This window comes from Rutidosis leptorrhynchoides, chromosome 6 (genome assembly GCF_046630445.1).
Source record: "Rutidosis leptorrhynchoides isolate AG116_Rl617_1_P2 chromosome 6, CSIRO_AGI_Rlap_v1, whole genome shotgun sequence".
Lineage (NCBI taxonomy): Eukaryota > Viridiplantae > Streptophyta > Magnoliopsida > Asterales > Asteraceae > Rutidosis > Rutidosis leptorrhynchoides.
The window spans coordinates 188,151,101-188,166,317 of record NC_092338.1 but is presented as its reverse complement, the minus strand read 5'-3'; the positions used below and the strand labels follow the sequence as shown (position 1 = coordinate 188,166,317).

The window sequence follows — 15,217 nt, the reverse complement described above, 5'->3', positions numbered from 1 at the left end:
CCAAACGAATCTGCCCCATGGCATTTACCGGTGCTCCCGTTAATCCAGAAACTTTCAACCTCGTTTGCCTAGCTCTGCTCTGCACATGCCTTGGAAAAGTCTTCAAGCAATGCCAGTAAATGATGTCAGCTTCACTTCCCATATCTGTGTAGATACAGTTGACAAACTTATTTGCTATCTCTGCTGAAATGATCACTGGTTGGACGGACAAAGCCCAATTCTGAATTGGCTGAAAGATAATTGGAGCATATCTCCAGCTGTCCAAATTGCTGTTTGATGATTCACCTTCTTCATAATGACTGTCGTTGATCCAAACCATCCTGATTACAACTTCTGGAGTTGTCTCACGCTCTGTGATCCGGTCTCCGTACTGCGGTTGGTTCCGATTATCTCTTCCGCCATGCTGTTCTCTTCTGTTCTCTCCACGGCATCCTCTGTTACCATCATTCCTTTGCCACGCAAATTTCCTGCGAGGATCATTCCTCATGTACTGTTTGCCATGCCAGGCAACAAATGATTTAGTTCTCCTGTCTTGATTTTCGCTATGATTTCTCTCATCAAAGACTTGCAATTGTCTGTATCATGGCCCCAAGCCTCATGGAAATTGCACCACAACTCACTCTTTGGACCCTCCCTTTCTTCCATAGGTGCTGGAGCATTGAAAGTGGTCCGAATTGGTTCAGTGAAGAGTATCTCTTTCGGAGTTTTGGTAAGCGCCATTATTAACGGGTGCCTTTCTATTGGTCTTCTGTTGTGGTGGAAATCATTAGGGTGATTATTTACTCTCCATCCTCTATTTGAATTGTCATTCCTTCTCTGATTTCTGTCAAAATACCGTCCTCCGTTGTGCGGCTTGCTACTACTGCCAGTATCAAACTTGTTCAACCCACGCTCACCAGCTCGAACATGCCTCTGTGCAACCTCCAACGCCTGATGCAATGTTTTTGGCAAGTCATACCGTAATGCATGAACAAGTGCACTAAACCGTCACTTGTCCAAACAGAAAATGAAACCAGATACAAGCTGTGATTCTGGACAATCAGGGATCTTCTGTGCTTCAAGTGTATAACGCTTCATAAAATTTCTCAAAGATTCGTTATGATGCATTGTGATCTCGTGTGCGTCAAGATGTGTCAGAGTACAGCTCCGGAGATTTTGGTATTGCATCACAAATTTTGCTCTCAAGTCAAGAAAACTAGTAATACTCCTTGGCGGCAAACTAGCAAACCATTCGCGTGCCATTTTCTGCAGTACCATAGGAAACATATGACACGCAGTTTCATCCTCCCAATGCTGCAACCTCATAACACCTTCAAACATAGTCAGAAAATCTTCCGGATCCGTTGTGCCATCATAAACTCCAATTGTTGGTATAGCAAGATTTCTGGGCAATGGATAATTAGCAATTCGATCAATGAAACACTGTGTAGATTCTGCCATGGCTGGTGGCTTGGTGGCTTGGTGGCTTGCTCTCCAGTAATGAGGGCAAAGAAATTGTCCACGGCCACAGCACGGACGGCGGGCTGCGCCAAGCGTTGCTTATATTTTGCCGGAGCTGTCTGCTTAAGAATGTCATTTAAAAGCAACACTGTCTGCTTCTCTGACATGAACTCATCTTTGTCAGTTTCATCATCAGAGTCATTATCATCATAGCTCAGGTCGTTATCATCCCCAGAATCATCAATAAGACTGCCCAGCTTTTCAAGTAACCTGGATAACTTGTATTTTGATATAGATTGCCTTTTCATTATTTGTTTGTCTTTGCCATCCGCCATCCGCTGAAAAGGTATAAATGATGGACATCGCCGTGGTTGCATCAATGGTCGTCGCTCTGGATTAGTAACAAAATTTGGAAGTCTTTCTGCATTTTTGGCTGTTGTTTCTTCGATTACTGGCCTTTTTTCCGAATTAGTTGCCAAATGTTTAAGCCTTTCTGCAGTTTCAGCAACTGTTTCTTCAATCGTACCATCTAGTGGCGGAACGGGTACATCTTCAACAGTTATCATGTCTTCAGTTGATGGATTGTTGACTGCTTCAAGTACAAATGGAGCTTCAGTTGTTTTTGTTCCTTTTCCGTTTCGTGTGTTCTTTGCGTTAGTGGATAGCGCCATTGTTAACACCTATTTCCTTATGAGGTAAGGCTTAATGTGTCAACAAGATACTAGAAGTAATCTAGCTTTAGGAGGGCGGAGTGTTTCCGATTGATTTTTACCCTCGGGAAATAATCCCTGCAGACCCGGTTCACAAGTGTAGAAACTTGTGGGGTGGCTTAATCAATCTGTCGTCCGTAGAGCGTAAGAATGCTAGCCGGATGACTTCTAGTGAGAGAAAGTAGAGAGAGAAAGAGAAGTAAAGTCTCAGCTCTCAAAGTTGTCAGAATATCTGAACTGTGTAAAATGACGACCCAAGGAGTCTATTTATAGTGTCAGATCCACCAGATTGCTTGGGGACACGTGTCAGATGATGATACGTTCTGTTACTTGTGATCCGAAATTTACGCTGAAGGTGGCGTTCTCCGGCCAGGGCTTACGCGCTAGGCGGCCTTCAGGGCTTACGCATGACGGAGCAGCCGGTACAGCGGAGAACGCTGAACGGATTAATCACAGAACTGTTGTTTTCAGCCTTCCTGATGCTACTTTTATGCAACCATTATGCCTTTTATGTGTGTATACGATAGGATACACCATTAATAAGCGACCTAATGTATGCAATTTAAGATATATTTAATTGATTCCAGTGCATTTCAACCATGTATTATAATTAATCTACCCAAATTCAACCCAAATTCAGAAAAAGTAATAATAATTCTCCAAAAGGAGCATTGACAATAATAATCATAGTGTTAGCCTTAGGACTATAATTTTAGGCCTTAAAGTTATGCCAAAACACCACTGTATCTTTGAATGCAAAAAACTGTCACAGGATGAAAGCAAGTAATGAAGTAAATTAAAATAAAAAGTTAAGAAAACAAATCCAAACAAAAATATTTACACATTTTAGAAAAACATATTGTATCGAACCGAGTATTCGTTCTCGTCTAGATCGGGTAAGTCTATTGTATTTGCCAAAATGGAATGAAAACTTATTAAGCCAGGCTCGAAGAGTCATAAAGCTAATGCTGCCGCAGAAAAGCTTGTTTTTTTGAATGACTTTGATAGCGCAGGTGGCCTCTCGGATTAATTTTAGCGTTATGGTTCTAGGTAGGTCGTTTGTTTGCTTCCAGGTCATGTTTGGTTCTGTGTTCCTATTTGCTCTTTTATAGCTGCATTTTTTTGGTTTAGTTTTAACATGTTTTGTTCTAGTGGTTTGTGTTATTGGCGTGGTCATGTTTAGTTGGTTTTGTACCGCTCCTTAGGTTGCAAGTTTCCCTATATTTATTTATGTTTCGTTTCTTAGGAAAGAAGCATATTGTATTGAACCACGTAGCAATTACGAGCAACAGATATAAGTCAATACTCAATACCCACAAAAATCTACATTTACGTACATGATCCTAGTCTTCAATTCAAAATATACACATAACGATTTACATGTGATAAACAGTTCTGCAATTCATAGTTCAACATCAACTGTACAAAATACCAATCACAACTACATCGAGTCTCTTACACGTCAAAAGCAACATATTCATTCTTCATACTCCGAGTCCTCATCATAATCATCGTATTCCCCATTTTCCTGTAATAAGTAATTTTGAGATAGTTAGCATAATGAAAAATGCTGCAATATCCAATACAAGTCATATCATAATAATATGGTATATGGTATATGTCTATATGGTATGGTACACCACAAGTGATCGCTGGTGTTATACATTTTGTGGTACATCTGTTGCTTGGTTTTTGCATTGACGTGTATAACTCTAAAACTGACATTTAGGCGGAAGTGGTAAAATGGACGGGTCAAAATGGATCAGTGCTAGGGATGGTCAGTATTTGGTTTGAAACCGTGGAACCCGAAAATCAAACTGAAACCAAACCGGAAAAAAGCCAAACCGAATTTAAAAAACGGTTTACGGATCGAGTCAAACCGAAACCGAATTTGAATTCGGTTTTCGGTTCTGTTTTCGGTTTGAAAATTCTGAATTCGGTTTAACCGAAAACCGAATTTAAAACCGAATTCAAAATTTTTAAATATTTAATTTGTATATTTATGTTTTAATGTCATTATAATTTGGGATCCAATCAATAAAATATGTTCTCACCATATGACGATTTGGTAGCTCACATTATAATTATCTTACTCAAATTATTATGTTCTTATTCTTAATAACAGAAGCAGTAAACGTCATAATTAAGCTGTAAATATTAATAAATCATCGAATTCTTTATAATTTAATAGTACGTCAATGTTTTAGGATATAAATAACTAAGACATCAGTAACACCGCAATTAAACTACCATCGTTCTCAGTTTTTTCATAATATTCGGTTTTAACCGAAAACCGAACCGAATCCGAATTCGAATTTTGTTTTCGGTTCGGTTCGGTTTTAACTTTGAATTCGGTTTTCGATTCGGTTTTCGGTTTTGCCCAAAAAATATTCAAAACTGAATACATCGAACCGAATAAACCGAACAAACCGAACCGATGAACACCCCTCAGTGCAACAAGCACAGATTTATTAAATAGAGATGATAATGAACCGGAATCCACTCCTCCGGTATTTGAGTGATTCCCATGTATTAGCGAAACAATTCTATTTCCTCCAAGTAAAACACAACTGCTTATTACTCTTCTATTTTTTATTTTATTTTTGGAACAACAAACACACGCACCCTTTTTTGTCCACGACAGGACTCGAACAGCAAATACTATTCTTCTATGTTATTCCCTCTAACCAAACACCATTTTATTTTGCATATTTATTATTTTAGGAGAGATAAGAATATCAATTTAACGTAGTAACAAAACAGAACCAATATGATTATGGTGAGAAAACACTCAAGAAACGTTTACCTTTTTCTTGACATAGTCCATCATTGCCTTTTCAAACTCTGCACGTTTCTCGGTAGCTATATCGTAGTACTGGACTTTCTCCTGTGACAATATATTTCCCAATCAGTCAAAAAGCTAAACATAGCAAACTATTATGGAATTTCATGACAACAGGAAGAAAGGAACATTGGACACGTTTGTTCTAGAACCACGTCATAATTTCATGATTCAAACTGCACACGAAAACAAAACTACTTGAATATTTACAGTAAAGAGCTAAAAGTATTTGAGCAAACTACTAGAGAGGACTACGTGTCGTTGCTACTCTATCCATACTCCATATGTGACTTTTAAGCTTTGAATATGTGAATTGCTAATTTCAAATTTAATAGACGATGCCAAGCATGTAGACAAAAAACAATAACTAATAACAATCAAACGAAGTTATTTTAATTAACAATATATGAACATTTTGTAACATTCCAATATACATTATTAGGTTGTTAACAACCACACCAGGCCACAGTACGAAAATGCATAAACAAAAAGACTAGAGTTATGTACAGGTTGGAACAAGAAGTCAGATACAGTAGTCTTTTTAAGATAACTGCATAAGGACTCCCACAATGAGAACAAAAAGACTTAACTTTTAAAGAATATCTTATATGTATAAAATTAACACAGGACTAAAAACAAACATATTAGCTCTACAATATAACACATAAGATTCTTTTTCTAAAACCACCGCACATTTTATAAGAAGAAATAAAAATAGAATACTACGTATAAAATTAACACCAATATATTGGTACGATGGGGCATGGCATATGCCTGCGATAGAATTTCCAAGTATTATTATAATACTTGGTCGCAAAAGAGTGTATATGAAGCGATGATTAGTTTCTAATTGTAAAACAAGTACTTGGTTCAAAAATTCATTGACATAAAACAATTTAGATAGCTCAACATTTAGGTATTATTTTAGTCATTTAGAATATTTTGTTCTGTCAAATATTCTCAAATTTAAGACTGTGATCACCAAACCCTAATTAACACTTCAAAATCCAGTAAAAAGACTATCCCTAACTTACAACAACAAAACCCAATCCCACCTAAGATGTAGACAATCCTTCCCCTATCCTAACTTGATAAAACATAATCGATCTGACTTTTAAACTTTTGTTATGTATAAATGAATGCTACGAGTATATACATAATAGCTGCTAGCAAACATTGACATAACAAACACTCCTCAAACTAAGGCGTATACATTGACAGTGTCAAGATATCGTCAGTCGCAGGTTTAAATCGGTACAAACCTCATAGGTCATAGTCTTCCACTTCTCGCCGCAAGCCTTTCCAACCTGTGAATGGATACGTAGACAGATATAAGTGTAAATAATACAATCAGTTTGTCTGAATAATAAAATTCTGGATACTAAAAGGCGTTGCACTGCATACCTCACGCATTGATTTAACATCTGGATTCTGTTCTTGAAAGCCCTTACGAAAATCTTCCCTTAATGGATTAAAACCAAATTTCATCACACAAAGAAGACAATGTGATACATTAACAAAGTATAGCTCGAAATAGCATCATAACGTAAACTACGTGTAGACACAAATACAATCCATAGGTTATAAACAATGATTTGCTCCTTAGATGATTCAACTATTTGGGAATGTGTAACATAACCACAATCCTTACTCTTACATGCTATTTCAAAACAACTGAATCAAGAGTTATATAATGAGCTTATAAGTTACAGCCACAATTTCGTTCATCCACCATCACTTTTAATTCCAGAATCCAACAAACAAGAGAACCATTAATGTTCATAAAACTCACTTTGGGTTTATACCACTTCATAATTCCTTACGGATTCCTTCTAGAATTTAAACATCCATTACAAATTTACAATATAAGCAATGTTATATTGTTATTACCTAATTCAATTAAGAATTTAAGATAAAACTAACAGTACTAGAAATATGCTGAACTCGAGACAAAAAGTACTAGTATGATTTTCCTGAATAATTTCACAAGCACACCTATGTAATGAATTGAATTGAATTTTTTTTTTTAAAGGCAAGTAGTCGGCATCGAATACTCTCATTTGCCATGCACGCACGCACTTTCTGGAGGAAACCCGAATTGAATTGAATTGAAGTTACAAATTAGAGTAGCCACAATTCCAACAAGATAACGAGTAGCACCAACGACACAACCGAATTTGGGCTTGGCATCGGCATCCGTTGGGAACCGAATTTTGATCTTCCTTCATCTCCATTCGTTTGTAAGTTTTTTATACTGTGTTGCATTTCATTAAATATTCGCGGGTTGGGTCAAACGGATAAAATCAATTGGCTCAAACAAATTTGTCAAAAAGAAAATCCGGTCATCCTCGGGCTACAAGAAACAAAATGTGGTCAATCCGATGACTCTTTAATCGAATCCTTTTGGTATAACACAAATTTTAAATTCATACAAAAAGACTCAATCGGGGCTTCGGGGGGTTTATTATTAATTTGGGATTCGTCTTCTTTCATATTTGACTCCGCCATTGAAGGGGAATTTTTTATCGCAATTAAAGGGAAATGGGCAGGGTTAGACACCGATATGATTATGATAAACGTATATGGCCCACATTCACACGCAAAAAAATTAAGATTTTGGTCCGAACTTTCAAAATTAATTGATTCCATCGATGTTCCCCACATTATCTTCGGTGACTTTAATGAAGTTAGATCTAATTCCGAACGCTTAAATTGCTACTTCAAACAAACTTGGGCCGATAAATTTAACAACTTCATAAATAGCGCTAACTTAATCGATCTCCCACTAGGCGGAAAGAAATTCACACGCATGTGCCTCAACACACAAAAAATCAGCAACCTCGACAGATTCCTTATCTCCGAAACTATCCTTAACATTTGGCCAGACATCTCCTCAAAAACCCTCGAACGTGACCTTTCCGATCATTGCCCGATCATATTAAAAAACTCCTTCACTGACTTTGGACCGAAACCTACCCGTGTCTTCAACTCATGGCTTAAACTAAAAAATGCTGATGACATCATCAAAAACACATGGCAAATCCCAGTTAACGGAAATCGACCTGACTATATTTTCCGTAATAAACTAAAAAAACGTAAAACTTGAACTTAAAAAGTGTAGTCTCCAACTTAGCAACCTTGACTCCGAAATCATTTCGCACCTTGATGCCTCAAATGAATGGGAAAAAATTGCAGAAACCAAACAACTAACTGAATCCGAACATAAAAACTGGATAAATGAAAAGGTCCAACACATCGAAAAGAAAAAAAACAAAAACAACATGTTAAAACAAAAAGCCCGAATTAAATGGAATCTAGAAGGTGACGAAAACACTAAATATTTCCATAACTTCATTAAAAGACGAGCCAACAAAAACAACATCCGCGGCATCTCATTAAACGGAGCATGGTCCGAAGATCCCCACATAATTAAAAATGAGGCATTAAAATACTTTGAGACACTATTCAAATCCAAAAAACGCAAAGGAAATTGTCCTTTTGAAAATGACCCCAATCGCAATTACATAAACGATGCAGACAATCTCATACTTGAAGCTCGATTCTCCGAAAGTGAAGTGGGATGCACTTAATGGTTGTGACAGCTCAAAAGCTCCCGGCTCGGATGGCTTCAATATGAAATTCTTTAAAAAATATTGGTGGTTGATAAAAGAGGACCTCATCAAAGCACTTGACTGGTTTTGGTGCAATTCCGAAATTTCTAAGGGTTGCAACGCCTCTTTCTTCACACTAATCCCAAAAAAATCCAACCCAATCGGTCTCAATGAATATCGTCCTATCTGTTTAATCGGAAGCTATTACAAAATTCTCACAAAAATCCTTTCCAACAGACTCTCAAAAGTAATCCACAAAATTATTGGCACAGAACAGACCGCCTTCCTCAAAGGAAGATACATGGTTGCAAAACTCGGCCAACTCGGCCGAGTAATCGGCGATTACTCCTCTGGAAGAACAAAATGAGTAATCGGTGTCTAACTCGTCCATTTACTCGGTCAACGCCGGTCAACGGCATCGGAAAAGTCAGTGAAAAGATGAAGGAAAACAGGAGACGATTAATCTGAGTTCAATAAGGTTTTGATCGACGTCCAACTCCCTAATTTCTCCAACAACTTTCTCGTCCAACTTTTTTCAGAATTGAAATTAAGAGTCCTGAATCGATTTGATGTGTTTGTTTGTTTAGAAAGAACAAATTGAAGGAACATACCTGTAATGTCTCGATTTCCATCCATGAAGAGAACAAACAATTTAGGGTTTGGTGACTGAGCGGTTGAAGAATAAAAAGTGGGTAGCGTGACTGCTACTGGTAGGGTTTCTGAGTCATTTTATTATTTTTTAACTTACATTCAAACCCCCTAAAGTTTAACTGTTATTTATTTTAACACCTAAAGTTTAGTTTTTCTTTCAACTTCATTATTAAATATATACAAATCTAACCCCTCCAATTAAAATAAATATTTATATGTAACTAAACTTTACATATTTAACATATATATTAATAAATTTTATATATTTAACATATATATATTCATAAAAATGTTTGTTTATAGCTAATATATATATTATATATCTATAATATATTGAAAATATTTAGTTATATTAGAAAAGTCAACATCCGAGTACTCTCCGAGTCGCCGATTACTCCTCAAAAACCTCCGGCCGAGTACTCCCCGAGTCGCGAGTTTTACAACCTTGGGAAGATACATCCTTGGCAGCGTCCTAATAGCAAACGAAATAATAGACGAATTAAAAAGAAAAAAACAAAAGGGTCTCATATTTAAAGTGGATTTCGAAAAGGCATTCGACTGCATCGAGTGGGACTTCCTTTTTGATACCATGAAAAGTATGGGATTCGGCACTAAATGGATCAACTTCATCCACGCATGCCTCTCCTCTTCTACAATCTCCGTCCTCATCAATGGCTCCCCGACCATGGAATTCTCCCCTGGTAGAGGTATCCGCCAAGGTGATCCTATTTCATCATTCCTGTTCATTATCGTGGCGGAAGGACTCAACATTCTCGCCAAACGTGCCATAGCAAATGAACAATTCCGCGGTATTTGTGTTGGTCATGACAAGATTGTGGTATCCCATCTCCAATATGCGGATGATACAATCTTCTTTGGCGAATGGAGCAAACGGAATGCGAAAAACATTTCTAAATTATTAAAATGCTTCGAAAACATATCCGGCTTAAAAGTAAACCTTAAAAAAAGTAACCTCTATGGGATTGGCGTCACAAAAAACGATGTCGAGGAGATGGCTAAGTATATCGAATGCTCGGCCGGATCCACCCCATTCACATACCTTGGACTCCCGATTGGGACTCCCTCTAATAAAGCATCCTCATGGCAGCCGATCATTGATAAATTCGATAAACGTCTTTCTGACTGGAAAGCAAAGTCTATATCATACGGTGGCCGCCTCACCCTAATCAAATCCGTCCTATCAAGTACCCCACTCTACTACTTCTCCTTATTCCACGCTCCAGTAAAAATAATTAACATACTTGAATCAAAACGCAGAAAATTTTTCTGGGGTGGTTCGGAATCTGAAAGCAAAATAAACTGGATTAAATGGGAACACATCCTCTTACCTTACGATAAAGGTGGGTTGAACATCGGATCTCTTTTCTGCAAAAACATATCCCTACTATGTAAATGGTGGTGGAGATTTTATAACGAAAAAAATGCATTATGGGTTAAAATAATTTCGAGCATATAGGGGGGGGGGGGGGGGGGGGGGTTGTTACTAACGTGTTTTCTAGAAATGTTGCAGGTACCACAATTTAAAATGAAATCGTCAAGGCAGGTAAAATCGCAGACAACCTCGGTGCTAATTTCTCCAACTCAATAACAAAGCGCCTTGGGAATGGAAACAACACCAAATTTTGGCTTGAAAAATGGTGCGGAAACGAAACTTTTAGCAATCAATTCAGAAGGCTTTTCATGCTTGAATCAAATAAAAATGCATTAGTCTCGGAACGCATATCGTCTTCCAACTCACGTACCTCCGGAACTTGGAATTGGAATCGAGAACTTTACGGACGATCACTTAACGAAATGTCGGAACTAAACAACCTTCTTTCTTCCATTAACCTTTTCGATAACCCCGATACTTGGAAGTGGAACTTAGATAATTCCGGATTGTTCACTACAAAATCCCTCTCATCAATTCTCGACAATCTCAAACTCGAAATACCTACCTCAACCTTCAAAACACCAAGAAACAAACTCATACCGCAAAAAATCAACATATTCATTTGGAGGGTCATACTAGGTAGAATCCCGACTAGAGTTGAACTCGACAAGCGAAACATCGATCTCGATACCATACTTTGTCCACTTTGTAACTCACATGTTGAATCCATGGAACATATTTTATTCCAATGCACTATAACTGAAGCAACTTGGAACTCAATCCTAGCTTGGTGGAACCTCCCCACAAACACGATCTCCAACCTTCATGACGCAACATTTACGGATCAAACATTCACCACATCGACCCTTGGTAAATACATCTGGCAAGCGACAAAATGGACCACAATCTACATGATATGGAAGAACCGTAACGCCAAGGTCTTTAGCAAAAAAGATTGGTGCCCCGCCGCTATACTTTCCGAGATCCAAGCACAAACTTTTTCATGGATTTCCAAAAGATCAAAGAAATCATCATTAGAATGGCACCAATGACTCATCAACCCATCGTTTTACACATCCTTGAACATTCAAAGAATGGGTATTGGCTAATTCGGCCTCAAAGCTCGCATCGACGCACGAAGACATGTCTTAGATCTCCATTATTCACTTGGTTAAATGAGTAGTAGTAGTCAACTTTGTCATCGCAAGTGCGGTACTGTCTGTCTACTCCTAACCACCTTGATCTCATTCAAGTGCAGCGGTGTTTAATGTCTCTACGTTCATGTTTTTCGTGTGTTCCTGTTTTTTTTTCTCTCGTATTTTTTACATAATACATTGCATCTCCATATTGTATAGATCATAGGGCTTTGTAATTATCCATTATATGAATGACAGTTTTACTTGCTTTTCAAAAAAAAAAAAAAAAAAAAAAAAAAAAAAGTTACAAATTAGAACGAAGAATACTTACAGATAATAGAAGAAGGCTGTAGGTGGTTTTTTAGGTTTATTAGCATCTAACTTCGATGATTTCTTTCTAACAGCAGCAACTTTAGGTCTCTTTGCTATAGCATTTTCTTTCATCGGCACCGTTGATCTTGGCCTCAATGTCATTCTCCTATAATTAATTTTGATAATTATAATTATAATTATTAGGGTTTAATAATGAAAACAACGAAAAATAAAATAATTATAGCAAAGAATATGAATATGAAGATTACGAATGAACAGTTTTAGTAGGGGATTGAGTAGGCTCAGACGCTGAACTTATCTTCGCCATGACCACATGCGTTTTAGTTGCTTGGTGAAAATAGTTAGTACAAAGGGTTCAGACTTCAGCGTCACATTTATATTTATATTTAATATTTAATTTATTTATTTTAAATTTAATTTAATATGAAATTGAATATTTTTTATATGTAATGAGTAATACTACGTATTAATTTAAATATTAATATTATATTTTTAAGTCACGGTTTTTTTTTTAGGAAAAACGAAGATATAAATTGCGGGATCATTGTTAATTTTACATATTATAAAAATTATCCTAAATAGCGTAATCCATTCACCAATCACCATGTTGATTGGTGAAGGGAGGCGGTGGAATTAGTTATAATTATTTACTTACATAATTTTTTTAAATGACAGTTTTAACGATTGTCATTAGAAAAAATCTTGTTTAATAATAATGTGTTGTGTGCAAGGTTGCGAAAATCGTTTTAGAGTTGCTGTCGAGTTCTCGTTTTGGAATCGGCCAAAAAATCGGTCAACGACCGATAATTGGGAGTCGGCCAAAAATGGTCAAATCTCGATCATATCGGTCAAATCTCGGGTACCATAAAAATCATCCCAAAAGTCACCGTGGTTGTCACTGATTCTTATTCTTAATTAATTTATGTACGTTCAAATTCAACACAACTACTTATTTCTTCTTCTTTATTTTTAATAACTCTCATTTACTATAAGTAATATGTCAATATCCCTTATCAGAGTTACTTTTTTCATATAGAATAAAATCACTAACATTGAATCAAATTTTCATAAACCAACCATCACGGTTACATGTTTTATTGTTTTTTAGACGGACCCATAAAAAGTTGTTATGTAGTCGTAATTTGATATTTGACCAAGCCAAGCGGGTCGACCCAAAACTAATTTCAACTAAACAATGAAACCCAAAAAAATATACAAGAGATTTGAAAAGTAAAAAAAAAAAAAAAAAGACATTTACAACTACGTCTACAATGATACGTTGTAAAAACAATATTCAAAACAAAGTAGTCATAAACTAGACGCCTCAGATCAAATCTTCCATATAATCATATATTTGAATTTTTCATAAGAAAACCTTAAGCTTTATCCATCGTATCAAGAATCTCCAGCATGTAAATTCTCTACTAGAAAGTCTTATCGCGTCAAATCCAAATAGACCAGATCGTTGCGAGACCAATTAAGGACCAAAACTTTGCGCGTCGGTGCTCATTCCTGAAAACCAATCTGAATTGATTTGAGACAAAGACGATTAGATAGTTCATTAAATCTTCCACCATCTAAATAAATAAACTGTTGAACGATGGACTAATATCCACGTGATTGGTGGCTCAAATTTTTCCATTCAACATTTGTCTACCACTAGAGTCAAAGAAAACATAAAGTAAACAGCTGGACATTAGTTGTTTGAAGACTTTGATTTGCAACATGGTTTAATTAAATGGAAATTGAAGGAGTAGCCAAATTGAAATCTCCTTTTGCATACGTACAACCACAAGTATAAAAGGATATGGCTGGAGCATCATTAAGATCATCCCATTTTTCATATCTCATCCCATCTCATAGATTAATTACTTGAAAGAATTCAATAATAATTCTTGTAAAAGTATTATAGAGATAATAGAGAGAGTATAGAATTGTTAATCAAAATTCTATACGAGTGAGTTACGAGGGGAGTGTTATAATCTAGTGAGTGGTCCAAATACGTTATTAGTATTTTCGGAGCCTAGATTAGAGTGATACATTGTAACCTCGGGTTTGCCATATTTGCTAGTAAAATCCATTTCTGTTTCCGCCCTTGGACTAGGCCTCACGCCGAACCACGTAAATCTTGTGTCTTTATTTATTGCTTAAGTGTTCTATTAATTTCTCGGGTCTTAAAAGTGCGCTAAATCACAACAAACTGGTATCAGAGCGTAGCTGTGATTAAATATTCAAGATGACAATAATAAGGTCCGACGTAGAGAAATTTAATGGCCAGAACGATTTTGGCCTTTGGCGAATGAAGATGCGGGCTCTACTGAGCCAACAAGGTTATTTGTTAGTTTTGAAAGGGAGAGAACATCTACCCGAAAAGTTGACAGATGAAGAGAAGGATGAACTTCTGGAAAAGGCACACGGCATGATTATTCTAAATCTTGCCGATTGTGTGCTTAGAGTAGTTGCGGCAGAAACCACACCGGCTGGACTTTGGAAACAGCCAGAATCTCTATATATGATTAAGAGTCTCACGAACCGGTTGTATATGAAACAACGGTTGTATATTCTTCGGATGAAAGAAGGTTCATTAAATGATCACATCGATGAGTTCAATAAAATAATTTTGGACTTGAATAATATTGGTGTGAAAATTGACGATGAAGATCAATCATTAATTTTCTTATGTTCCTTGCCAAAATCATACGAGCATTTTTGTGATTGACCTCCACTAACTAAATATCTAAACATATACGTACATATAGAATTTTGGATATGATATATGGATTCATATGGAAACCAACCAAGTCACCAATACCATTTTTTTAAACTCACCAACTACCCTCACCACTTTTTCTTTAGTATTGTGGCTGCTATAACCGAGTATCAAACCCAACTATCTTTGGTTCACGTCCACCATTCGCCACCCCTATTTTCGTTGAACCACCACCACCGGAGCACACGAACAACCACCACACGCAGCCTGTTCCCTGTCTTCTGTTGCGTTGTAAACCCAGAACCGAAGTAAACCACCTTCTCTTTCTCTCTCCCTCTCATGTTTCCTTTCGTTTTCCTGCTTTGTTACGGTACAGCGAGTATGATGAAGA

General features: G+C 36.8%; 1 protein-coding gene across 1 annotated transcript; it reads right to left on the bottom strand.

The window, feature by feature from the left end:
* Window positions 1–3,438: 3,438 nt before the first annotated feature.
* On the bottom strand, window positions 3,439–12,456 carry LOC139852601 (high mobility group B protein 14-like). The gene is made up of 6 exons (XM_071841908.1): window positions 12,365–12,456; window positions 12,115–12,261; window positions 6,397–6,454; window positions 6,255–6,299; window positions 4,957–5,037; window positions 3,439–3,678 (listed from the first exon to the last, which is right to left on the bottom strand). Exons 1-6 carry the CDS (start codon window positions 12,421–12,423, stop codon window positions 3,628–3,630), a joined length of 441 nt encoding a protein of 146 aa, XP_071698009.1. The 5' UTR covers window positions 12,424–12,456; the 3' UTR covers window positions 3,439–3,627.
* Between the last annotated feature and the right edge of the window lie 2,761 nt (window positions 12,457–15,217).